The 27,494-nt window shown below is 40.0% G+C and overlaps 2 protein-coding genes across 3 annotated transcripts; one reads left to right on the plus strand and one right to left on the minus strand.

Annotated features, from left to right (window-relative positions):
- Positions 1-779: 779 nt before the first annotated feature.
- ilf3b (interleukin enhancer binding factor 3b) lies at positions 780-18,525 on the minus strand. 2 transcript variants are annotated; one of them, XM_058414801.1, is made up of 19 exons: positions 18,387-18,525; positions 12,219-12,299; positions 11,746-11,975; positions 11,335-11,515; positions 11,067-11,214; positions 9,550-9,641; positions 8,482-8,577; positions 7,896-8,007; positions 7,713-7,810; positions 7,509-7,620; positions 7,312-7,425; positions 6,993-7,198; positions 6,128-6,301; positions 5,783-5,920; positions 5,381-5,518; positions 4,180-4,306; positions 3,926-3,973; positions 1,845-2,258; positions 780-1,601 (listed from the first exon to the last, which is right to left on the minus strand). In XM_058414801.1, exons 2-19 carry the CDS (start codon positions 12,219-12,221, stop codon positions 1,471-1,473), a joined length of 2,562 nt encoding a protein of 853 aa, XP_058270784.1. In that variant the 5' UTR covers positions 12,222-12,299; positions 18,387-18,525; the 3' UTR covers positions 780-1,470. The 2 variants fall into 2 exon arrangements, with proteins under 2 accessions (XP_058270784.1, XP_058270794.1); XM_058414811.1 differs by lacking the exon at positions 18,387-18,525 and adding an exon at positions 12,562-12,606.
- A 406-nt stretch (positions 18,526-18,931) lies between these two features.
- Positions 18,932-27,438, plus strand: farsa (phenylalanyl-tRNA synthetase subunit alpha). Its single transcript, XM_058374933.1, has 13 exons — positions 18,932-19,118; positions 19,605-19,742; positions 20,069-20,167; positions 20,294-20,412; positions 22,464-22,556; positions 22,932-23,060; positions 23,172-23,287; positions 23,358-23,442; positions 23,588-23,687; positions 24,723-24,891; positions 25,052-25,129; positions 26,199-26,313; positions 26,769-27,438. Exons 1-13 carry the CDS (start codon positions 18,972-18,974, stop codon positions 26,872-26,874), a joined length of 1,494 nt encoding a protein of 497 aa, XP_058230916.1. The 5' UTR covers positions 18,932-18,971; the 3' UTR covers positions 26,875-27,438.
- Positions 27,439-27,494: the final 56 nt, after the last annotated feature.

The raw sequence follows: 27,494 nt of genomic DNA on the forward strand, positions 1-27,494 counted from the left end.
ACAGATGCTCAGACTGAGGGAGAATCTGGGGGATTTGGAAGAACTTGCTGCTGGAAGAAGTGACTGCTATTAGGGGATACTGTTGCCAGGAAAGGGTGCACTTGGTCTGCAACAATGATTAAGTATATGGATGTGACAAAGTAAGATCCAGATGAATGCCAGGACCTAAGGTTTCCCAGTAGAACATTGCCCAGGCATAACACTGCCTCTGCCAGCTTACCTTCATCCAATAGCGTCTCGAGTTTAAAAAAAAAAAGAAAAACAAGTGATTAGACAAGGCCACGGTCCAGTTGCCTATTATAGGTGCTTTCAGCAGTGGACAGGTGTCAGTATGAAGGCTCTGACTGGTCCGAATCTACACTGAAAGCTCTGATGCACTGAGAGTTATGATACTTTTCAATAATTTTCAGCAATTTTTACTACAGTGGATCAGACAGATAGACAAGCCTTCACTCCCCACACACATCAATGAGGTGCCCAGGGCCCTGTTTCTGCTTCACTGGTTATCTATTGATGGACCACTTTTGTTAGGTACCAACCACACCTGAACACTGTACACTCCAGGAACAGGCTGAATTGGTCGAACATTCTGCAGGAGCATGCAGGCTCGGGCAGAAATCCTTCAAAAACAGAAAAGTAAAAACACTTGCAAACATTTTGTATTAGCGTATTTGTTAAATCTCTGTTCCTCTTGGTTTCTTTCTAAAACGTGTTAAGCTTTTTCCATCCAGTGTTTCATAATAAGATAAGAGCACTAAAGTTATAATAACAGGGACGAGTAAAAGAGTGAGTGTATAATATTAAGGACACAAAAGCCAGACAAGTCCAGTGACATGACAGTTTCTTTCCTTCCAAAATGAGGAATACTTACAACATACATTTACACAAATTGTTCCTAAAAATAGAATTTCCCCAAAACACACTTACAGCGATTGCAAGCTGAATTTACACTTCACATTTTTCACAACTTTATCCAAAGCAATTGTAATAAAAGAATGTTATAATAAATGTCAACAGTGACCGGGAACTAAACATTGATATTCAAAGATATTTTAAAGGGGGTGGGTGGGGGATCTAAAACTGAAAACTTTAAAATAAAACTTTATTTTTTAAAATGGAACCGTTTACTTAAAAAATAAAAGCATTCAGAAACGAAAAATGGAAATGTTGAGTCAAATTCAAAATCAAGTCTCATTATTTGCATCTGATTGTGGTGGCTCTTTCTCCTCAGGAAACAGTCGGAGTATGAATTAAAAAAATAAAATAAAATAAAATAAAATAAAATAAACAGAATGAACAGAACATAGAACACACCACCACAAAACTTGCAAAAAACACAAGCACTTCTTTTCCTAAATTTGTAGAACTACTAAGGTGTCAGTTGAACAAGTACAAATTTGTTGCTGCTACTTTGGAAAAAGGTATACAAGCAAAAACTGTGACGAGGAGCATGTGAGTGTCCGGTTCAGTCTATCTGTACTGGTAGTTCATGTTGCCGTCGTCACGGCCGTAGCCCACACCAGGATTATGGTACTGTCCAGGATTGGCCCCATAGCTCTGACTGGCTCCTTGTGCATTGTAGTTTGATGGGTTGCTGTAACCTTAAGAAAACAAACATACAGTTTAGCCCTGGGGAAAGTGACATTTAACTATTTAAAAGCATCATATGGGGTAATTATGGGGAACTAGGCACAAATGTGTGCAAAATGTAATAGGAGAGCGAATAAAGTAACCTTCTTTTCTTTTCTGTCATAAGAAAAGTTTGCTGTTGGTGAGTAACATTTTACCATAAAGGATAAAAAATACTAGTAATCTGACATGAACAAACAAAAAAAAGAACCTACCCTCATAGCCGTAGTCCTGAGACCCTGGACCCCCTGTCACCTGGGACGGGTAAGCTGTGCTGTAGTTTCCGTAACCTCCACCTGAGGCTCCACCTTGAGTTTGCGCAAAGTTCTTTTTGCCCTGGCCATAGCCTTGCCCATACTGGCCATAGGAACTTTGCCCCGAGCCTGTAGGATTCTGGTATGTTCCAGGAGCTGCCCCTGTGCCTGGAGGTTTAGTTCCCTGGTGCATTGGCGCCTTCTTCCCAGGGTTCTTGCCCGCTGCACCTGGACTAGAGTAACCTCCGTCATTCTGGTAATACGAGGGAAAGCCACCTGTTCCTGGAGGACCTCCTGCTGAGGCGCTGGCTGCAGGACCTGCTCCAGGGACCATTCCTGTAGATCCTCCATTAGCCCCGCCATTATTGTAGTAATCTGAACAGGAATGAGCAGCGGAAATTAAGAGCGTCATCAAGTTAGCATGATTCAAGTACGTCTAATACTTACTTCTAGTACTACTGGCTAGTACGTAATCTGCGATTCTCCTTTTAGCATAGTATGTCAATTGATTCAAGTTAGAAACAAAAATCCATCCTCTAAAACATGCCTTCAATCATCTCCTCGACTGAACAAAAAATCTGAAGTCAGAAACGGGAATGCAACCACACTACAGACGAGAATCAAATATTCAGCAATGCAGATTGCCCCGATTCCAATTCTCTGACCATTCATATTTACTATCAAAAAGGAGCTCAGAGTGTAGTTTCAGAAATTTTCAAAAGATTTTTTGAAAAAAATTAAACAATCAGCTTTTGCAGGTCAAGATTAGTATGATCAATCTGTGCTGTATTAAACAGCCCAACAATAATAAAAATGAACACAATAGCCCAGACTTTATGAATATCAACTGAGTGTTCAAGAATAAAAACCATGTTAGTACTTATTGCTAGATAACAAATGAACATTTTTTTTTTTAAGTTTAAATAAAAACCTCATACAACTCATTCCAGAAATTCAGACTTGCATTTAGTACAACCAAATGATTCAAAGATGTTGCAACATCACAATTATTAGATATATAAACATAGCTTAAAGTGTATGTTTTATTAGGACAAAAATGATAAGGGAAAAACATACAACACAGTTCGCCTTGGGATCATTTCACAGAATGGTACATTAAAAGTCTTCATAATACATCATTACACTTAAATACAAATTCACATTTGGAAGTTATTGTGACACAGATACAAAATCAGCCGTTTCAATGTTCAAAGAGAGAAGCCTGTCCATCTCATTCAGTTGCTGGTTGATGACTTGACTTTGTAATCCAAGTGCCGCTGTGCTCCTGTGTTTCTGCAGGGAGCAGCAGCAGCTCAGTCCCAATGAAATCCAGTGTTGGTTAAAGATTTTTTGGGGTGTATAAGAACCAAGTTCATGCCATGGAATGACATTTAAGCTGCCTTGAACCAAGAGTTTCTTCACACACCCCTCTTCTCCACCAACAACCTCCACCCCCACCCCTTTTTGTGACTTATGGTGATAAAAACAATGGAGACAACACAGTCTGAGGTGTGAGACAGCAGAGAAGCACAGATGCTTGTGCTGGCATAAAAAAAAATGGCAACACGTCAATTTTTTTTAAATCCATCAGCATATTTTAGATTTCGCTGCTTGTCACCCCAGGTCTTTTGTTAAAAATTGCCACGGTAATGTTCCAGAGGGTAAAAAAATAAAATACATTTAAAAAAAAGAAAAAAAAAAAGGCAATGGCTTAACAAAGCAGGGAAAATGTCATAACATTCAACTTAAGTGAATACACTCTTTACAATCCCTCTTTCAGTCCAGACACATTTAAGAATTCCAATACGCAGTAACCTAAAATATAAAACACTGATACAAACATACTGCTGAAATTATTTGCTTAAATACCATAAAGATAAAAAAAAAATACAATAAACATAAGAAATTGAAGAAAAAGAATGACAAATCCAAGTCTGCAATGTGAGTCACGTGATTCTCAAAAAACATTAATTAACAGTAACAAAGGGTAGAAAAAAAGGAAGGTCAATAAATCCAGGGTGAAACGGAGGAGTAGTACTCACTGTAGCCAGAGTTAGCATTGTTTCCATATCCATAACTTCCATAGCCACCTGAAAAAGGCAAATTCAAAACACATCATTAAAGTGATTATGCAAACTGTCTAATGGTCATTACCACTGAAGTTACACAGAGGCTGTTCATCCATATCCATAAACCTTAAACCCCAGACATTATAAATCAAATCCTGTTCAAACCATAAGTAACATATCCAATAATGTAAATCTAATAAAGTAACATATCCAATATAGTTTTGTACCTTGATTATATCCTCCGCCATTATTAAACCCTCTCCCCCGGCCTCTACCCCGCCCTCGTCCTCTACCTCTGGGACTGGCTGCAGGATCAGCTGGCGGTCCGCTCATCATTCCAAAGCCAGGCGGGTGCTGGGGGAAGAGGGTTACAATAAAATCATAAGGATAAGACCAAAAAAATTGCAACACCTCTGCTAGACAAGCTTCTCAGGACATTCAGACAAACAATAAAACAGGAACAGATACTTCCCAAAGAAGCTTTAAGAGGATAGAGACAACTCGCTAAAACATGCTTGGAAATGAATATTCTGTATCTAATACATTAAAACTACATCAATAAAGCTGACAATCATTCTAAACTGCACTAAATTCACTTCAATAATGGTTTCTTCAACTAGCTGTGATGAAACTTTGCTTTTTTTAGATTAGATATAAAATGTTGACTTAATCAAAGCTTTGAGTAGGATGCCTTTAGACAGAGGATAACATACACTATATTGCCAAAGGTTTTGGGACACCCCTCCAAATATTCAATTCAGGTGTTGTTTTTCAGGGGTTGGGCTTGACCCCTTAGTTCCAGTGAAAGGAACTCTAAATGATCTTTAGCATACCTAGACATTTTGGACAAATGTCATGCTCCCACCTTTGTGGGAACAGTCTGGGGAAGGCCCCTTCCTTTTCCAGTGCACAAAGCAAGGTCCATAAAAGACATGAATGAATGAGTTTGGTAGGGAGGAACTTGACTGGTCTGCACAGAGTCCTGAGCTCAACCTGATGGAAAACCTTTGGGATAAATTAGAGCAGAGACTGTGAGCCAGGCCTTCTTGTCCAATATCAGTCCCTGACCTCACAAATATGCTTCTAGAGGAATGGTCAAAATTTCCCATAAACACACTCCTGAATGTTTCCAGAAGAGCTGAAGCTGTTACAGCTGCAAAGGGCAGGCCAACTCCATATTTCATTCATGTGCATGTAAAGGCAGACGTCCCAACAATATGGTGTATTTTACCCAAACAATCTATTTGGCTAAAATAACCATAAAAATGTCTAAGCAAATATCAGAGCAGGTAGTAGGTAACCAAAATATTTTATGTGCAAGGTTAATCAGGTATCAGACTCAGGTACAGAGTGCCCTGTATCATCGTCCTGTACAACCTCCTGAGAGTTCAGCAGTACAGTAGAAATAGAGTAAAAAGAAATTGTTACCATTGATTTCTTCTTCTTGGCTGCTTCAGAGTTGGAGCCATCTGGGAACAGTTTCTCCAGAGCAGATAGAGCTGCAAATGCCTTTGCCACCTTCTTATTGGAGCCTGAACCCTGGAACTTCTGTCCATCTATCTCTACCTGCAAGAATAAACAAGAGAGCAATTTAAACACATAGCAAACTAAGGCAAAGTAGGTTCAGTACATAAATCGTCTTGCTACCTGCCAGAAGAAGGAACAATACTTATGAGCAATTACAATAGGAAGGACAGAAGAAAGCTTATTCAGTCATAATGGAACTAAACGCTGCTCTCCTTCATCAACCATTAGAGTCCTGTCATAAGGAAAAAAGTTACTGACTTGGGACAATGAATTTACTCGTGTTCAAATGAAATAGAACTTTACCTCCATGACAAAGCGTTTATCATGGCTGCCACCCGTCTCAGAGATGAGCTCATATTTGAGGCCTCTGCGTTTCTCATTGAGCTCCATCACTGGGTTCTTGCCATGTTTCGTCAAAATGGGGCCCTGATGCCGTACACTCTAAAAAGGAAGAAATATGTAGCCTTTCGGTTAATAATGAACAACAAAATTGTAAAAGGAAACAAGGGGCTAAAGTGTGTGGAAGGAACGGACATCTCCGTCACAAGTGCACCAAATAATGAAGTTCAAAAATTATTAAGCGTTTTCATTTAGCTCAATATTTCCTTATATTTTAGAGTGTAGTCATTGTACTTTCCGAGTCATTACCTCGGTGCTTTCAGCAGCCTCAGTGTTTGTGGTCATACTGAGTGTAGCTTCTGTTTCAGCTGGTGGGACTAAAGTCTTCACCTCTGTCTCTGCAATGGGGGTCACCACTTCTGTTTTTGCTGGTTCAGCAACCTTTTGCTCCACCCCTGTGGGAAGCCCCATGTCTTGCAAAACCTACCACAAAAACATCTGTGAGTTAATAATGTTCGTGCAAAGCCATTACCCACAACTGCTACTAATCTACTGAATTATTGAGAACTAATAGTTTTCTGATTAGAGAGTGTTTGAATAATAATAATAATAATAATAATAATAATACTATTAAACCTAATGACATGTCAGTTTTGAGTACCGATTCTCCTAGCATTTCTAAATTAGTAAATATTTTTAAATGTACGGTGAAGGTTTTTGATTTAAGATGCAGATCATGACAATCACCTTCAATACATTTTACCTGCAAAAAAAAAAAAAAAAAAAGTGATGGAGCGAACTGCTATTTTATCATTTTCAATTGAGAGGGGGAGAAAACAAGAGACTAGGATTTTTTCCACAGGACCAAACAATAAAAAGTATGATAAAAATGTATGATGTGTTCTTTAATAAGTAAAAATTAAAAACTCTCACTTGTAAACTGCTGTGGTGCAAAATAATAATAATAATAATAATAATAATAATAATAATAATAATAATAATAATAATAAATGACTTAAGAAATAAATGCTTCAGGAAAATAATTACTATTGGGGTTGTGTAAGGCTGCATCATGTTTCTTACATAAAGAATTACTCATTTGTTTGTTGTTAGATTTTTAATTGTTAATTTTAACTCAGCAACACAGTCAGTCACAGCGAGAGCTGGAACACACCTTAACTGCTACATGGAGTTTGGCCGTCCGTTTAGAGGGACCAGATGCTTCAAAAGTCTTGCCATCGACGTCCACAGCCATAGTGAAGACTGGCACATGAACAGGCCCGGTCTGAGAAATTAGCTTATACTGGAGCCCTGGCTTTAGCTGGTTCAGCCGCATCAGAGCATTCATAGCCTGAGGAGGTTCTGACTTTTCATCTGGGGCTGTAAAATTGTGGCAAACATCAGTTTTAAATCCATGTCTGGAAAACCAAAAGCTGCAACTTTACATTAGACACAAGGGTTATTATAATGTAGAACAATTACAACAAAATTACATTTCTTCTGAAGTTTCTTCTTCTTCTTGTTAGGGCTCTTGTCTTCACCACCCTCCTCCTCCTCAATAGGCCGCTTCATGGGGGGAGCATAAGTTGTGCTTGGAGGAATCTGAACTATAAGGACAAGAAAATGTACAGTAAATCTGCACTGCTGAAACAGCAGACTGACAGCAATACATATTGAATGACTGTTCTACCTGTGTAGTCAATGGGGGTTTCACTCTTGGGTTTTCTGGGCATTTTAGAGGGAAGAGGGTCCATTCCAAGTACTTTGTGAAGTTGCCCAAAAGCAGAAAGCCTCAGCGCATGCTGCAAGTCCAAAAATATGAGACAAAATTCCATAACTCACATAACATGCACAAAATATTTCTCCAAACATACAACCTATATTGAAAAATTACCTGAGCACTCTGGGTGATGTCCTCTCGTTGTTGGACGTCCATGTGACCAATGGCGTCAGTCGGCTCTTTCTCGCAGGGATCAGAGATGCCGGAACCATCTGTTAAGTGAACCGACATACAGTTAAAATGTACAAGAAATGCGATCGATTATTCTGAAGGAAAAGGAAGTGGTCAGTTAATTACCCGCCATCAGGATCCCAGAAGCCAAACACTCCAGAACTCTTCGAAGAGCTTCCCCTGCTCCCATTGGCCGGTTAACTGTGCCAATTGATTTCTCGCACAAAAGCTCAAGAGGCTTTAAGAGAAGATAAGGATGAAAGACAGGATTAAGTGTGCCATTTCAAATTTGTCCACAAATGCTTATAGCCAGAGCTATATTGAGATTCAAAACATGCCACCCAAAAACATGCAGCATCAGTTTTGTTTGGGGGATCAAAATAAATCTGGGTTTCAAACTCTTTCAAAGAAATAACTATCCAGGGAATTTTACAACAGCACTGCTCACAAACTGAATAAAAAAAATGGCTAACATTTGCCACCTCTGAACTAAATTGAATTACAGCTATACGATGTAGATAATGACCCACAGCTACGTCTTGTACAATTTGGGCAAGAGCTAAGGAGAAAAAAGTGCTAAAATAAAAAATTTTAAACAAATTACATAACCCAACATTACACTTCAAGAATGATATTATGGAAGCATTTCCTTTATCCACCCATCAGGTGATTCCAGTTCATAAAAGTCGAGCAGGCTGGCATCAATACTCACCCATCCTTTAAGAGGAGCCCAAGTGGGAACACGACTGCAGAGATCCCTCAGGATCCGGATGACAATCACACACGAGCGCAACCCATTGGCCCTGGCCTAGACACACAAGCAGGAAAATGGAGATTACACACGCTCACTATAAGAACTAAATCACAACACACAAGACCTTAGAGATACGGCATAGCTGGCATTATTGTGTGGTGAAGTAACAGGTGTTAAGTAAAAAATCATTAGGTGACTAAACACACAAGCCACATGTATGGAAAATTATATCAAAATAGCAGATTATGCCACGGAGCTCAAACAGCAGGAGACAAACACGCCTGCCGTTTTGAAAATTAGTGTGGGAATTAGAATTCATTTTCAACAGGAAAAAAATTCCCTTATTTCATTATTCCAACACAAATATTACAAGAGCATTAGCTACACCAAATTTAAGCTAAGGTGCAATATTTCCTTTTTGGGTACAGGAAAAGATACAGCATAAACATGGGGTAGAGGACATCTGAGTTACTGAAAAACAAAGACGTTTCAAAACTGCAGGATAACAGAGCTAAAGCTCTCACTGGACTCAACATCTAAGCAAGCCATATATACGCTAGCAATGAAGTGGCGGTAATCAGACGTGGCACCCTAGTAACTTAAAAGCAATAGAAGTTGGGTTAGAAATTGTCGTTTTACGGAAATATTGCACCCGCTAAACTGCAAACCTAAAATCGGCAACAAAAATGGGACTACTGTAAAAGAAAAATACAAACCATTTGATGTAAAACTAAATAAGCTGCAATTCTGGGAATGCTCAAACATGAGACAGTTAGGATGTGGCATCGTACACCAATTATCTGGACACTGACACATCAATAAGTTAAATTGATTAGGCATTGACATGAAAGCGTCAAAGATTTTTTTCAAACCCATCTAGCAAAATGTATTATAGAGCAACAAATGTGCGGGGAGGAAAAAAAGCCTGAGAAATATCCACACCAAAACAATGTGTTCACAGCATGAAAGAACAAACAAAAATAACTCGACTAATAGATAAAATACAAATAAAGACAAGATGCAAACCTGGAACCACTTGGCGTGGCGAAGAGACGCCAAGGCAGCCAGGCATTTCTGCCTGTCCAGTACATCCGGGGGATCGTTGACTGATAGCGTTTCTATTGGCGGGTGGAATAAGAAGACAAGGTACAGTTTGACCAAGGGGTTTTTTTTCTGTCTCTCGGCCAGGGGGAGGAGGCAGCGAGGGGAGAAAGGGGAGGGGAACCTCCCCTACTGGAAACAACTAAAACAAAAGCCCTCCCTATGCTGGTGAACAAAATAAAAGAAAACAGGTACCTACTGCATGAAGAGATTATGGGCTTGTTGTATTTCCCCAATCTAGATGGCTACTTCCACCCCATGACTCCCAGTGAGGAATGCAGGGGCATACATGGGAGTGGGTATGTGGTTAGAGGGTTTTGTGGTGTTTGATTGAAAGCATAATGTAATGCCTCAGTGGAATTAGAAATGGCTGAGTGCATTTATGTACCATGGGGGGGCAGAACCCCTCCCCCTCCATCCCCTTCTATTATTTTTTTTTTTTTCTGAGGTTGCTGCCTTGCCCCTTCCGAGACAGAGAGCGTCCAGTTGGTCAAAGGTCCAGCGTCCCTAAAATTGACAAACTAGAAGGCTTGACAGAGAGAATCAGATTTTGAACCACAGTGAGAAGTAGTGAGATGCACAAAAAAAACGAGTCCACACTGCAGCAAAACTGATGGCTTCTCAGGCCTTAAAGCAGGCTTGGCTAAAAGTGGGATCATAGATAGGGCTAGGCTTTCAGTTTAAGTTAGACTACCTTTTTCTTACTAATGCAGGGATTCTAACCCATGTTAGACATCACATCTTAGCATGTGAACTACCTCAATTCTTTACAACTCAAGATCCTCTACACCTTACCACCAACACATTTCAGATCCAGCAAGTTTCTTTTATTAGCGTCGTCCAGGGTAGATTCGGAAATTTCCCAGCTTAAACTAGCATCTATGGCATGGAGTCGGATGGCCCTAGCGTTATCTATAACCCCTTTCCCTTCTTTAATGAAAGAATGGCACCGTCAACACATCACTACTGGTTCTAGCAACCAGAGTTTTCGGTAATCCTCGCTGCTCATTTTTGCTGCAATGCAAACTGTTCAATTTCTTTCTCAGTATATATACACATGCAAACAACTAGGTTTGTGATTTCTTTCTTAATTCTCAGTAAGCCTTCATTGAATCCTTGTTTCACTCGAAAGGGAGTGGAGCATCTTTTTTTTCCCCTTTTATCCTTTCTTTACTTCTCTGTTTGTTTTCCTTTAATTAATTTACTGTGTATTGGGCCATCAAAAATGTACTTTACATGGAACTACGAGGCTCTAAGTAGATATAAACAAGTCTTCGTAACATGTCTGTGCCACACAACATCCCCTAGCTCCATTGAAGGCCCAATAAACAATACCTAATTAGCCTTTCTCGCTCTCTCTTATTCCAGTCTATTTGTATTTGCTGGCTTGGAGGGGACTGTTATTCTTTGTGCTTTCTTGTCTCCGAAAAGGGTAAATGTACCTCCAGTGGCCTGTTTCTCCGCCTCCTCTCTGACAACAGGTGACGTCAGGTGAATGGTGAGATTAAGAGCGGGCTGCTTGTTGTTCTTGATCATGATGCAGGCGTCACGGATAAACTGCATCACCTCATACTTATCCTCGGTGATGAGCTGGAAGGAGATAAGTGGAAGAGATAAGTGGAGATAAATGAAAGAATTTTCACCATGGAGAATACAAAACTGTGTTATTTCATTTAAGGTTATTTAAGACGTATTTATGACGTGTCCTACCCTGAGCTGCACACTGAGATTCTCAGCCACTTTCTTTAGCAGTGTGGCTGTAGGTTTGTCCTTACAGAGTAGCACTAACTCTAGATCCAGATCCCCCTTCAGCAGCAGGCCTTTGGCCACCAGACCGACCCTCATCACACCACGCAGGGATCGTGTAGTCTGCTCTGCTGATTTGGGCTCACTGCAATACAAAGCAACAGAATTTGAAGTCATAATTAATAGTATGATAGTATGCAAGCTTTTATTAGAATACCACAGCAAAGCTAATACAGTGCACTGGAGAAAGAATTATATTTGAAGAAATCTATGAAAGTAAACAATAACTAAAAGCATGCTAGATAGTTGAGGTGCAAAGCACATTTATAATAATAATAATCCTAGTGACCTTCCAGAACTATCTCCCCTACCCACCTTTCTTTATCTCCATCTCCCTCAGACTTAATGGGATTCGATTTTGCAGATCCCCGCTCCTGCTCATCCAGCCAATCAGACACAGCCTTGAGGGCACGCTCAGTGTGAGAGACCATATTCTGCACAGCCTCCAGCTCCTCTTGTGTGGGGTAGATAGCGGAGTGCTTGGCCATGACATGGCGGTCATCGTTCACAAAGATACGCATGGAGCGATGACGAAGAGGAGGAGGCTGGAAATAGAAATATAGAGTGAACTTATATTTGGTGTAAGCAACAAAACAAAAGAAGGGGGAATGGGGGTAACAGATTCTAACACAAGGACTTGTTGCAGCACTGCAAAAGCAACATTAGTAACAGCAAGACATTTCCAATTCATTAATTAGATGCGAGAGCAAGAGAGAGAGAGCGCGGGCGTGCAAGATAAATAGAGAGAACGAGCGAGAGAGATAGATATTAACAGAATTGACTTTTACCATAGCTGAAACTATGAAGTCCTTCAGTTTGGAAATGACAGTGGTGATCTCAGTGCAGGCAGCTGGAAAAGTTGCTCACGTCTGAAAATTAAAGGCAAAAGATAAATTCATTGCAATTCATTGTAACCAAACTAACGTTATATACAACCAATTTACTGTACTTCTGTTCAATAATGACAGCTTAAACAAATACATAGAAGCTGAAACCATAACAAGAGAAACTCAATTTTAGCTAGCAAACCCCTAAACAAAATTCCCTTCATTTATCATCCACTTCTCTCTCTCAGTCTACAGTCCTCCGTTAGAATATAATTGCGTCACATATACATAAGTGCCTCCTCACAGACGCAAGCAGCTTCAGCGGCGTTTGAGGAAAGCAGGATAAGAGCAGGCTCAGAAGAGCTACTGGATCACTGAGTGACTCAGCCTGCATGGCACTCTGCAGCACATCTCTCTAGCAACGCAACTGCTTTCGTCACATCTTACACAGAGACAGCCCAGCAATACAGGGTATAAAAATAGCCTGCAATTCTGTTAATGGCCTGGCAAGGAATGCTATTTTCCCTCTGTTTACCACTTGATTAAGAATATAGCAAAAAAAAAAAAAAAGTGCATGAGGAAATCCGGGGAGGGTAAAAAATAGAATAATAATGAGAAGAAGAAAAAAAGATTGACAAGGAACAAAATTGTCCAAATTGAGTTTCTGGAAGTTGTTTGAATCAAATGGACAAATAGCTGTATTGTTTTTCAGAGAACAAAGAAGCTGATTCAATCGTTGGCATAATGATATGAACATCTGCTTATGAGAGATGCTATTTGTATTAACGATGCTCAGTTAATGCGAAATTCTTTTAAATAATTTGCCTGCTTTGAATCAAAGAATTATATAATGTGTTTAAGCAGGAGCAGCGTCACCGTTGTGCAACATTTGACCATAAAATAGAAACAGATACTGCAAACTCATTTGCCTGGCGGAAAAAAAATTCAACTCAAAAGTTATAGATACAGCTGGAGTGGAATTTGTTAAAGCTTTGTGCATCAAGCTTCATACATCATACTTAAAGTATGTCTGGTGTATTATACTGGCTTCATATGGGTTCTACTGACACAGTAAGACAATGCTCATGTTTAAAAAGTATGTTTGAAGCTTGCATTTCAGCAACAAAATCAAGCAGCCTCTCATTTCAGCTGATCTCTAATCCAAGAAGAGAATTACTCCATAACATTATGATCACCTGCCTAATATAGTGTTGGTCCCCGTTTTCCTGCCAACACAGCTCTGACCCGTCATGCAGTGTGTATTCTGACACCTTTCTATCAGAACCAGCATTAACTTCTTCAGCAATTTGAGCAACAGTAGCTCGTCTGTTGGATCGGATCACACGGTCCAGCCTTCACTCCCCACGTGCATCAATGAGCCTTGGCCGCACATGACCCTGTTGCCGGTCCACCACTGTTTCTTCCTTGGACCACTTTTGATAAATACTGACTAAGGCTGCACGTTTATGACAAAAATCATAATAGTCGATTAATCCCTTGAAATTGTAATTGCGATTATTAATTATGATTATCACAATTTACATTAAATGGTGTTTTGAACAGCTTTATATCATTGTTCGAAGCAACTGCATGCCATATTTTATAACATATAAATATTTTTTATCTTGGTGACTTTTCAATCCTATTTCTTTGAGGGTGGAATCACAGGAGTATCTTTGGAGTATCTCAGAGACTTGAGCAAAATAGTCAAATTGTATTTATAGTGCTTTATAGCCGAACGGCTAGACAGAACAGCCGAATGATGGAGTCTGTTCTGGCCCATTGTTCACCTAAGCCATGTCTGTATTTTAACTTAAATACTGCATTAGTTGAATAATAGAAAGTCAGGATGTTCAGACTGTAATGTCTTAGCGCTTTAACAGTTTATATTTTATTTAGATCTAACTTTAGGTTTATTTAATTTAAGGCTTTTGTACGTCTTGGGTATGGAATAATAATCAAAAGGGTCCTTATGTCAGGGGTTTTCAGAATCAAAGACAGTGGGCCTCCTTTTTGACACAACATACATTTGTTTGCCTACTTTTATCAACTGTGTTAACATTAAATATAAAAAGTTAGGCTATCATCTTAATAATAAGATAGTTTTCTGACCGTTTTTTATTGCTGTCGCTCTCAAGGGCTGTAAGGTAATTTAGTCACGTGGTGGGAAAGCAGTGCTGCGCAGACCGATTGGTGTAGGACATTAAAGTATCGCGAGAGCTGTTCTAGCGCATATTCCAGCGCAAACTCTCGCGGCATTTTGGCGTGCGTGTGTGCACAGAGAGAAGTCAGTCAAAAGTCATGTCTTTTCAGTTCCAATTCTTGATTCTTCTCAGCAACACTTTGTAAACTATCTGATGTTTCTGTAAATTAACATGACGAGATAGATATGCGCAAGTGGATAATCGGGGCGTTGATAAGGACACGCCTACAGACTATTAACCAATGAAAAATTTTTTTTTTGCCCCTCACAACGTAACATGCAATAAACACCCCTTAAGCACACAGAATAATGGAAGTAGATTTTTTTTGTAATCGCAGCTTTAATCGTAATCACGATTAGAAAATCGATTAATTGTGCAGCCCTAATACTGACCACTGCGGACCGGGAACACCCCACTCGCTCGAATCCTTACACTTGCCCATTTTTCCTGTTTCTAACACATCAACTTTGAGGACAAAATGTTCACTTGCTGCTTAATATATCCCACCCACTAACAGGTGTCATGACCAGGAGATAATCAGTGTTATTCACTTATCCTGTCTCAGAATGTTATGCCCGATCGATGTATACTGGACACTGACCCGTGCCATTCTTTAAATTTCACTACTGACACTTAAAAACGTATATGGCTTATCATTACATAATAGTTGCACTCACATAACTTTCTACACTTATGATGGCTCAACCGTTAAAGTGTCCTGGTCTACTGACGGGAAGATTTTTCACTCAAATCCAGCTACTAAACTGTTGGGCCCTTGAATAAGACCCTTAACCCTACCTGTTCAGCTCATATTGTATTCACTCATCAATAAAACGCATCTGTTAAAGAAGAATTATTAATATACTGTTTCAATTCAAATTTTTCCAGGGAAGCATCATGGTTATTTATCTCTGAAATGCAGGATATGTGAACGGTTATTATTTTATCTTATTGTATTATAATCAGTAAAGAAATGAAACAGCATTTTACTCAAGGATATTCCCTGTGTAATTTTTGTGAACATGTAATCAAACAGATAAAGGATGTTTATTCTCTGTCTAGACTGTCTGGATGTGAATGGGGTCATGATGACCGCTCATGCTCTGTTTTTATGTTCACTCATGTTGTCTCTACTAAAACTATGAACAGACCATGCACTTCTACTAATTAAGTAGTTTTCAGAAGGTTTGAGATCTTGTTTCTCTCTCAGCTGTAACCCCATTTGAAGATGGAAGAATAGAGCAACCTGACTCCTTGTTTTGTCCTTGTGAAAGTAAATAGGTAATGCCATAAAGGAAGTAGGTTATATAGGAATGTTGGGGGGGGTGACAGGGAAAAATACTGTCTGTAAAATAAAATCTGTTTAATATAATAAGACCCATGTTTGTGCCAGAGCTTGGTCTCAATTGTTATCGGTGTATTTACACCACTGTGCTGGCTCAGATTAGCTAGTTTATGCCATATAATAAATAAACTGCATGAATCTACAGTCTGGTGTATAAGAAATCAGGCCTCACCTCTTAACACAGTGGATGATGAAAAATAAACTTTACATTGAGGACTTCAGCAGTTTTTCAACCTGCACTCTTACGTTATCGTACATCCTTGTGTACTCTTTTTTATGCCATCATCCACCACCAAAGCTCAATTCCAAAACATCAAGTACTGAGGACTCATAAAATTACCAAGAAGTGTTCTTGATATTGAGGATGCATCATATGCAGTCTTGAGTACACCAAACCCACATAAAGTCCCAGAAGTCACTGAGGCAAAACAATGTCAGATGACAAAAGCCTGACCCATTACTAAATTACTACTTCTCTTTTAAAAAAAACTAAACAAAACAAAACAACAATCTACATATGCATCTAAAAAGAATGATTTGATATGATTAAATTGAAATCCATTTGTGGTTGCTGAAAAAACAAATTTAATCAGGGCACTGGAGGCTCAGTGGTAGGTTTCTCGCCTACCATACAGAAGGCCCGGGTTCGATTCCCAGCCAGTGCCCAAACCCCAGCCACTGGATGGAGTGCTGGTCCTAAGCCCGGATTTAACAAAAAAAGAAAAAGGGAAGGGCATCCGGCGTTAAACCTGTGCCAGTTGGTCTGCTGTGGCGACCCCTCACACATGTAGAGAGCAGCAGAAAGATCAACAACAAAGTGCTGCCTTTCAGCTCATTAGTTGTTGCGCTGTAAACAGTTGCAAGCATTCTACATTAAAGCTTGCTTAATCAGCCACTTAACAGTAAATCTATTAACCAACCAAAAAAATATTACTCCAGGCACACTGAAGGGACAAATTTATTGGCCTTTGGTGGTCCTGTCCCAGTACTTGAAATGTCCTGGGAGATCACAGCACATCTCTTCAAAGATGTGTTCTATATCATCCTGTTCTTCTGAGATCATTCTTCCAAGGCAGCCTGTCAAGCCCGGTCCTTCATGAGTCTGCAAACCCCTTCTGCAAGCCCCTATATATCATTTTATGTTTTATATTTTTATGCGTGTTGTATCTTGTAACTGACTAAGCTGCTGTAACACAAGAATTTTCCTCATGGGATCAATTAAGTATACACCGATCTACCATAACATTATGACCACTGAGAGGTGAAGTGAATAACAATGATTATCTCCTCATCATGGCACCTGTTAGTGGGTGTGATATATTAGGCGGCAAGTGAACATTTTGCCCTTAAAGTCGATGTGTTAGAAGCAGGAAAAATGGGCAAGCGTTTTGCGGATTTGAGCGAGTTTGACAAGGGCCAAGGTGTTCCTGCAGTGGTCAGTATCCATCAAAAGTGGTCCAAGGCAGGAACAGTGGTGAACCAGTGACAGGGTCATGAGCAGCCAAGGCTCATTGATGCACATGAGGAGTGAAGGCTGGACCGTGTGATCCGATCCAACAGACGAGCTACTGTTGCTCAAACTGCTGAAGAAGTTAATGCTGGTTCTGATAAAAAGGTGTCAGAATACACAGTGCATGACGGGTCAGGGCTGTTTTGGCAGCAAAAGGGGGGCCAACACAGTATTAGGCAGGTGGTCATGCCTGATCAGTGTATCTATCTATCTCTTTGAGAAACAGCCTTAAAAGACAGAGAGGGCTTTGCCTTGCTATACCGTTCTACCAATAAACTATGCTGTGCTGCAGTACCAGAACAACCTTGCATTAAAGTTACAATAGAACACTGAAAAGTCTGTTTATTTTTCCCTTTGTAAACATTCTTTGAGCTCAAGCAACATCACCGACACGACGCCAGTCTCATTCAATTTTATAGAGGCGTGAATCAAAGCATGGAAAGTAGCCTGAATTCAGTAAAACGTGCACTGCTTTAGCTCCATGCTCCAGATCAAAGACTCTACCGAAGCTAGCCATGTTCATTCGTAAACTGATCAGGGCACGAGCGGCCATTTTCACACAGCTAATCTGCCCAGCAGGGCAAAACTGAGGAACACCACAGCGATCTCAATGAAGTCACTATTACAGGACAGACTCGAGTGCTGATGGGGAATCTGACCACCAAGTGCTTACAGTGTAATTAATTTATTCACCTAAAGAGTGTGGCTAAGTGAATGTTTCCGGCTGAGCTGGGCTAAATCCCCGGAAACTGTAATCCCAAACATAATGCAAACTAACTGACTCAGCTTCAGTGACATGAAACGTGAACCAGATGATGTTTTTTGAGAATAACACCGCATGTAGGATCTGCAGGGCTAGCAGCGCACGAGCGGAACAAAGACAGGCCAGGAGCTAGCTGTGCAGTGCGTGCTAATTAGCTAACGTTAGCGTGCAACTGTTTCGTCAGCGTTCATACTTCGTGGAGGAAAACAAAATTAAGAGGAATGCAATTACAACAGTCGTTTTTTTTTTAGATCGCGTTGTTTATGCTGCTTATTGAAGAAAGAACAGAAAAGAGTGTCCAGCTCACCGGTACAGCGGGGTGTGTATCTGTCTTCAGCTGAACGCACTCACCGTACTGCAGCTACCCCAGGCGCGAGACGCTACAAACAAGGGCACGCGATTGGCCGAGACAGAGTCACGTGATCACGGCTTCGCTAATAATGTATGCGTTTCTCTACCATGCAGCAGATGGAGCTCAGTGTAAGAGTCTGGCGCCTTTATAACGGAAATAGTTGCTGCTGTGAAAAGTTGACGAATTATACTTCAACTCTCTTTGTCAACTAGGGGACAAAATAGAGCAATAAAGTGAGCAGAATAAACTAAACTACTGACAAAACATGTAACCCTGTCTCTGTCATATAAGGGTTTCAAAGCACCGGGAGGAGAATTCTATTCATTCATAAACTTTATGCCTGTGTTTTACTTTACTATTTATTTATTTATTTATTTATTTATTCATTTGTTTGTTTGTTTGTTTGTTTGTATCTTTTAGATAAATGCTAATACACGTGAGATTTGTGTTATTGGTCTGCTAAATTGACGGGAAGTTTGTTTCTGACGTGACGTCACATCCGCTCTCTCCCTCTCAGACAAGTAGCAGAGGCTTTTAAGCATGGCGGACGCCGGTGTATTAGAATCGCTCTTGCGCCTGGTGGAAAAGGCTGACGGTGGTATTGACAGCCAGGATGTGGCGGGCAGTCTCTCAGTGGACCACCAGGTCGTTGTTGGAGCCGTAAAGAGTCTCCAGTCTCTCGGAGAGGTGGGTTTTAAAGCCTGCCTCGGGGGAAGCTAAGCTAACATAGCATGCTCATTCACTCTGCTTGGACTGATGCAATAGCTGCGCAAATGTCTTGATTGATGTGTTGCGTTTTTTTGGGAAAGAATTGCACTCATTTCCGGGAAAACATAAACAATGTTCATATCTATGAACTTATGCGAAGAAGTAATAAACAGTGTATCTAACAGAACGAACAGTGATGAGTTATCAGCTCATCCTGTCTAATGGCTCGGTGTAGTGGATGTGCACTGTATCTACTGTGATGTTCTCCACTATGGAGCTGTTCACTTAGTGATTCTGTGTGTACACTCAGGCTGTCATGTATTTCCCTTCTCCAACTTGTTTATTTACTTACTGACACATCATGTGATATTTATCTGGTAAGCCAGGTAGCCTGCTGTAGAGTGTAATGTGTTACTGCTGTCATCCTGCACTGACCTGTTATGCTTTATGTGAATGTATTTACAGGTGATTGAAGCAGAACAGCGCTCCTCCAAGCACTGGGAGCTGACTGGAGAAGGGTCTGAGATAGCCGAGCACGGAAGCCATGAAGCCCGGGTGTTTAACGCTATCCCTGAAGAGGGGATGCCTCAGAGTCAGCTCATGGTGAGTAATGTGGATGTAGACTGAATGAAACACCACTACTAGACTGATACATTCATATCTACATATACACTTTCATACTTTATTGATCATGTAGCAGCCAAATACATTAAACATACATGAAATACCTGGTCTACAATATATTGTCAAAGGTTCTGGACAACCTGACCCTCATACCCACATGTGCTTGTTGAACATATCAGATTTAGTCCAATTTTGCTGTTATAATAACCTCCACTCTTCAAGGAAAGCTTTCCAGTAGATTTGCAAGAGCATTAGTAAGATCAGATTGCATGTTCCGTTACTTAATTATATTCCCTTTGCTGCAGAAACTGGCCAGTGGAAAAGTGGGCTTCAGCAAGGCCATGTCCAGCAAATGGATCCGTGTGGATAAAGGTCACGAGGGAGGCCCCAGAGTGTTCAGAACAGTGGGTTTGTTTTTGCACTAATAAAAACATCTCTGTACCTGACAGCAGTTACTATTGACCAGGAGTCAGTAGAGCATGGGAGGAGATTATTAGGTTTGTTGTAATGATGCTTTATGCTTGTTACAGGTGGAGAGCATTGTAGACTCTGTGAGAGAGAAACTGCAGCTAGTGCAGAAGGGTCAGTCATCTAAACTGGAGGAGAAAGTGAAGAACGAACTGAAGAAACGGAAACTGCTGACGGAGGTGTAAGTGCAGCTTATACAATAGCTTTTAGAACAGATGTGAAGAAGAGACGTGGGTGTGTGATGTTTAGATGAAAATGTGTCCCTTGAACCTTTTTTGGGGGTGGGGAAATGTGTGTGTGTGTGTGTATGTATATGTGCACCAATCAGCCATAACTTTATGACCACTGACAGGTGAAGTGAATAAATCTGATTATCTCCTCATCATGGCACCTGTTAGTGGGTGGGATATATTAGGCAGCAAGTGAACATTTTGTCCTCAAAGTTGATGTGTTAGAAGCATGAAAAGTGGGCCAGCGTAAAGATTTGAGTGAGTTTGACAAGGGCCAAATTGTGATGGCTAAACCATGGGTGGTCACGGCTCATTGATGTACATGGGGACCGAAGGCTGGCCGATCCAACAGACGGGCTACTGCTGCTCAAATTGCTGAAGAAGTTAATGGTGGTTCTGATAGAAAGGTGTCAGAATACACAGTGCATCACAGTTTGTTTTGTTCTGGCAGAGGGACCAACACAATATTAGTCATAATGTGCCTGGTTGGTACATATATTGAGAGAGAGATATAGATATAAATTACGTGATAAATCACTTCTCTCTAGGTTCGTGCATAGTTTGTATTTTTAGATTTGATCGTAAATTATGGCAATATTGGACATGTGGCATTTTATTTTAGAGTTTGTGTGTTCTCATTGTTCTGAGACAGCAGATGGCTAAAACAGTAGTTAATGGCTCTGTTTCAATCAGCTCTCTAGTTCTTAAATCAGTATATCTATTCAGGCCCTGGCTCACTACACATTGGGAGACTGTTAACTCAGTTTCCAGTGACATGAATACCTACTCACGTAAAACATCACCACTGATATTTATCAACAACAGACTGGACCAATATCTTTTTGACATCATTTTTTTTAAACACTTAAATGTCATTAGACTCAACTAAACCGTATACAGAACATCAAATAAAGTTAAAAAGTGTTCATCATTTGAGAGAAACAATAATAAGCTAATTACAATTGTAGAGAAAGTTGGATCTGAGAGACTTCATATAATATGATGTCATTTCCTGAAAGGGAACATGGTAAGAATTGAGGCTCCCTGGTTCTGGCAGTGCATTGTGGGGTTTTTTCAGGGAGCAAATGTTCCAGTGCACTAGAAGAATCTTGTGTTTCAGACAGACCTTAAAATGGACGCCTCCCTGATCAGTACAGATTTTGTCTAATTTCCTTTATTTTCTTTTGGAGTTTTGGATGCTGACTGTGGCTATTGTGTGAAACCAGAAAAACAAACATCCAAAATACGAGGCAGACATATTTAGAGCTTAATTTCTTTCTTGCAAGTTAAGGGTCATGATCATTCTTAATATAGCTGCATGGATCTGCTGAAACATAATTTCATATACAGAGAAGGACAAAATGTACGTTCAGTTGAAGGGTACAGAAAAAGTAGTTCAGTCCTTTTAGGAAAGAAAATGCCATTGTGTTTTTCTCTCTCTCTCTCCCCCTCTCTGTGTGTGTGTGTGTGTGTGTGTGTGTGTGTGTGTGTGTGTGTGTGTGGCCTAACTGGCTTGGGTCCAGCTGCACGGCTTTGCCTGTCTCTGCTGAATTTAATATCACAAATGGATGCATGGCAGAGAGCAGATTGCTCTTTTTGTGATCCAGTTCATCTACAGCATGACTGCTCACTGTGTCTTGTTCGGTCTTGCTCATGGAAATGCAGACTGAGCTTTGTGTGCATGCTGGGATGCACTGTAATTGGATTAGGAGATTTGGGACATTTCTGATGTACATGTGGAACATTGGCTTCAGTAGAAAATATTCCTTATGCTTTTGCAAAGATGCCTGATCTGTAGCTACTGTATTTTTGGAATAATCTTAGTCATATGTTGAGTACATTGAACATAGAGGATTCCCTGAATACAGTCTTTCCCCAGTCCAGTATGAACATCTGTATTGAGAATGAGTGCTCTAAACACAGTGAATAAACCTCACATCAGAAACACTGATCCGTATTGGCCTGGTTTGTATGCTTATGTTTGAATTCTGTGGATTTTCAGGACAGTGAAGTCCTACTGGATCACCAAAGGCAGCAACTTCAGCACCACCATCACTAAACAGGAGACTGAACTCACTCCAGAGATGATTGCTAGGTGAGCTGTGAACTCTGATTTCCCCTCTATCATAGACATAAACAGGTTTCCTCACAAATGGTCAGCAGTAAATGAAAATCTATTAGAAATCCTACGATTGGTTAATAACATGGGTAACATACTTATATGTAAAAAATAACAAACATTTTCCAATCTCTGTGTAAATTTCAGAAAATGGAAGCTGAAATCTGTCATCTTTTATTCATCATTCATTCTCAAACTTACTCTTTTAATATTTTTTGCCTCTTATGCCCCTGCTATGAATATGTCAAAGTATCAGTGTTTGGTCATAAGCGTGCTGATCTGATATGAGAGTATAAATATAGCGTAGAATTCAGGTCTGTTCCAAATACGTATATTTCTCTCTTGTTTTAGTGGAAGTTGGAAAGAGAAGAAGTTCAAGCCTTATAACTTTGAGGCAATGGGTGTTGCTCCAGACTCTGGCCATTTGCACCCTCTGATGAAGGTGCGGACGCAGTTCAGACAGATCTTCCTGGAGATGGGGTCAGTTACCTTAAGATTTAATCCTAACGATGATGTTGATTAACTATGCTTGGCTTACTAGTTTTTTTAATGCAGTATCTTGTATAATAAAGTGACCTTCGTTTTCTGCAGGTTCACAGAAATGCCCACCAATAATTTTATCGAGAGTTCTTTCTGGAACTTTGACTCTCTGTTCCAGCCGCAGCAGCATCCAGCTAGAGATCAGCATGACACCTTCTTCCTGTCCGGTACGACTCCTATTCAGATCTCTCTTTATTGTTGGTCATGATGAGTATCTAAATAACGGTGTGTTTTCAGATCCTGCAATGGCTCATAAATTTCCCGAAGACTACCTTGAAAGGGTGAAAAAGGTCCATTCTGAGGGAGGATATGGGTCACAGGGGTGAGATACATCTGCTTAAATATTGCTTTCAGTACTGGTTTTGGTTTTTGTGCCAATTGGATCAACCCTCTTCTATTTACTATTGTACAGTTTTAAGTGGATTTTAATGCTTCTTTATACAATATTTTAATGTTATGTATGCCAGGTACAAGTATGACTGGAAGATCGAGGAAGCTCAGAAGAACATCCTCCGCACACACACGACAGCTGTGAGCGCACGCATGCTCTACAAACTAGCCCAGCAGGTAAACACTAAAATTCTTATTCTCAATACACACACGTTTAGAGTTATCAGTTCTTCAAAACCCTCACATGGTTATAGTAAGGATTGAAACCCCGTAAGCTATATTATTACATTATACTGTTGGGGGGGGGGATTGAATTTTTCAATTCTCAGTTCTGATTGGTCAGAAGGTGTTTTAATTTATTTTCCTGTAACAGTACAGCTCTGGCAGCAGTGTACTATCAGGTGTAGTTACTTGTCTAATGGATGTTACACAACATTAAATGTAACTGTAGGTAGTTTATAAGCGTGCTATGATGCTGTTCTATACAAACAATGAAAATTTCAGGACTTGCTGAAATTAGAACAATATAACAGTACACATAACATTATGACCACATGCCTAATATTGTGTTGGTCCCCCTTTTACTGCCCTGACCAGTCATGCACTGTGTATTCTGACACTTTTTCAATATGAGCAACAGTAGCTCTTCTGTTAGATCGTTGAAACCACACGGGTCAGCCTTCACTCCCCACGTACATCAATGAGCCTTGGCTGCCCATGACCCTGTTGCCGGTTCATCAGTGTTCCCTACTTGGACCACTTTTGATAGATACTGACCACTGCAGTTGCAGTCCTGCTTCTAACACATCAACTTTGAGGACAAAATGTTCACTTGCTGCCTAATATATCCCACCCACTAACAGTGCCATGATGAGGAGATAATCAGTGTTATTCACTTCACCTCTCAGTGCTCATAATGTTATGCCTGATTGGTGTATAATGTCACAGTTAATGTTTCATCCCTTGCATAGCACATTTCATGACATTTATTCGTTCTGCTTGCAACTTTTTATTTTTAAATAAGACTATAAGTCAGATTATTGAGTTTGGAAATCTGCTAGAACATTTTTTAATATTACTTAAAAGATTAAGTTTAGTAATTTTTGTCCTGTGTGGGTTTTTTTTTTTTTAAGACATTTTATACCATTTTCAATACTGGTATAAATGTTACTTCGCTCATTCAGATATGGTGTGTGTCTCCCTGTTATTCAGGAGAAGTTCACACCAGTGAAGTACTTCTCTATAGACCGTGTGTTTCGCAATGAGACGCTGGACGCCACTCATCTGGCAGAGTTCCATCAGATCGAGGGTGTGGTGGCTGATTATGGTCTGACGCTGGGTGACCTGATGGGGGTTCTGCATCAGTTCTTCACCAAACTGGGTTAGTTCTACTGTCTGTTCCTCTTCGACAAGCTGAATGGCCACAATGTAAAAATCAGGGGAGATTCCTCTAAACTGATTTTGATTTTTTTTGTAGAGTTGCACTGCTTTTTCACACATTGTATTTGCTGTTCCCCCGATTTTTTTTTTTTTTTAAATAGGTATCACTAAGTTGCGTTTCAAGCCAGCTTACAACCCTTACACTGAGCCCAGCATGGAGGTGTTCAGCTATCATGAAGGTGAGATCAAATTCTTTTTCTGTTCTTTCAGAAATACACTGTGTATTCTGTTTGAATCAAATGCTGGTGCTGACCAAAACATCTGACCTGAGAGTGCAGAGGTTATCTATCAGGTTTCAATTACAGGAAGAATATAATTTGACTCTGAATCGACCCAACTGCAGGAAGTGAACCAAATGTTCTATGTATTTTAGGTTGTGGGGTAACTTTTCTTTTTTTTGTTAGATACAAGCCTCTAAACTAACATCGAAGATGTAAACTGAGCCAAAAGACCCAGCTGAAGTGCTGTAGGAACTATACAATGTTCTGGGTCTGGGCCAAAGAATAATAAAACATTTTAAAAAAGTAAATACAATATGAAACGAACAAAATAAAATATAATGCATTATACAAAAAATAGTTTTTATAATTATTTAATAATTTTTTTTTTTTTTTTGTTGATGGTTTCAAATAGCGAATGAACCAATTTTAGTCTTATTCTGACTAATAAGTGAGGTCACAATTTCTTCCTAAATTAGGCATGTTTTCACGGACGCTCCAAAACAGTCCCAGGAATCTCTTACACAACCTACAGTTCCTCAATAAGTCCTCCATGTTGTTGGAGCCAGTGAAGCAAACTGTGACATGGGTCTGATATTTCATTTTGTGGCAAAAACAACACAGTAAATTGGAACAAGTTGAGATTGCCTTTTTTTTTTATTGCTTTTGCTTTGTTGCACAAAAACGATGGTAACATTTAAATCAGGTGCGGAAACACGAGCAATTTCACGCTCTAGGCCTTCATTGATTGCTGCGAGCAGGGCGTCATTAAACAGCATGTAAAAAATTACGCTCCCTCGACATTTTTCCTTGACGCTCATGTCAAATGATGTGCAGCATGCAGCAGTGCTGATGCAAAACACGCTTTTGTAATTGCCTGTTAGTTTAACACAGGTTTTTAAATGATACGGAGGAACGTGGTCTGTGAAGCTTGTATTTCAGCAAGGATTTACAAACTTCACCCACCAACAGGTTTGCAGAAATGTAATACTCTAATAACTAATAATCTCTCTCTCTCTCGCACAATTAGGATTGAAGAAATGGGTAGAGGTTGGGAACTCTGGGGTCTTCAGACCTGAAATGCTGCTGCCTATGGGTTTACCGGAGGGTGTGTCTGTCATTGCCTGGGGGCTTTCTTTAGAGAGGTGAGTCTTCCATCCTGTAACCAGATCACCATCACTGCTGTATCAGTAACTCTTAATGATAATACCCTTTAAAAATCCCATAGTCACTTCCAGTGAATTAAAATTACACACACAAACACAACTTTATACTAGAGACCCTACCGGTACCCAGTACCTGTGTCAGGCTGCTACCAGCAAAAAAAAACTAGCAGCTTGGATATCAGAGAAAACACTAAATATCTCCTATTGCAAATATTAGAACTGGATATGGAAAAGTAATTTATTTTTAAAATGTCTGATGGCTTGGCAGTATCCAGCTGTGTTACACACACACACACACACACACACACCTACCTGTTTGCCCTACTTTTAAATCGCTTCAGGCTGGGATTATTAGCTTACATTTTACTTATCTATTCAGATTTTGACTGTGTGCCTAAATTGACGTTTACAGACTACACTTTTTTTCACCACAGGCCCACCATGATCAAGTACGGCATCAACAACATCCGTGAGCTTGTGGGGCACAAAGTGAACCTGCAGATGGTCTATGACAGCCCAGTGTGTCGCCTGGACTCTTAAACTGCACTCAGGAACAATCACGGGACAGAAAAGCCTGTCTCTTTCAAAGCCTCTCATACACAAATCTCATGGATTCATTCAAACGTCCTGGATCAGTCCACATTGCCCCATGTAGTAATTACACTCTGTGACACTCTGCTGGGGTCTACTGTCAGTATCTCACTGATTAAGTGACCAAGTTAGGCTGACCTCTTTGACAGAATGGAAAAAAATTGACACATTTTTAAGTGAAACTTGTCGGCTGTAAAATGCGTTTATATTATCCCCATACAGATGCACTACTCCAACCAAATCTGCATGCACTCAGAGCTAATGTTAGTACTGACTAGTTAATTAGCATCCTGATTCAGCCCTCTTGGTTCTGACTGTCAGCAGTTGATCTGTATGTCTTTTATTACTGAATTAGTGCATATATTTAATGAACTGAAGTTTGTTCTGGCCTGTGTCTCACAAAAATAATGTTGATGCTCTGTTACATTCACAGCTCACAGTGCACATATACCAGCTTAAAGGGAAGCATTCATATTGTAAAAATTGATAAATTAAACATGTTTAAAAATGGAATCTCTGTCTTTTGTATGTGTGAGAGAGAGATATTCTTCTTAAAGGTTAGTTGTGTA

This window comes from Hemibagrus wyckioides, linkage group LG02 (genome assembly GCF_019097595.1).
Source record: "Hemibagrus wyckioides isolate EC202008001 linkage group LG02, SWU_Hwy_1.0, whole genome shotgun sequence".
Lineage (NCBI taxonomy): Eukaryota > Metazoa > Chordata > Actinopteri > Siluriformes > Bagridae > Hemibagrus > Hemibagrus wyckioides.

What these genes read in the sequence shown, in the direction of transcription:
- ilf3b (XM_058414801.1), bottom strand. An exon ending in TTCTGGGATCCTGATGGCGG is followed by an intron (nt 7,811 to 7,895) that starts GTAATTAACTGA and finishes TTCACTTAACAG; the next exon opens with ATGGTTCCGGCATCTCTGAT. An exon ending in ACATCACCCAGAGTGCTCAG is followed by an intron (nt 7,621 to 7,712) that starts GTAATTTTTCAA and finishes TTGGACTTGCAG; the next exon opens with CATGCGCTGAGGCTTTCTGC.
- farsa (XM_058374933.1), top strand. Translation starts at nt 18,972, where the DNA reads ATGGCGGACGCCGGTGTATTAGAATCGCTCTTGCGCCTGGTGGAAAAG. An exon ending in GTCTCCAGTCTCTCGGAGAG is followed by an intron (nt 19,119 to 19,604) that starts GTGGGTTTTAAA and finishes ATGTATTTACAG; the next exon opens with GTGATTGAAGCAGAACAGCG. An exon ending in TCTACAAACTAGCCCAGCAG is followed by an intron (nt 23,688 to 24,722) that starts GTAAACACTAAA and finishes CCTGTTATTCAG; the next exon opens with GAGAAGTTCACACCAGTGAA.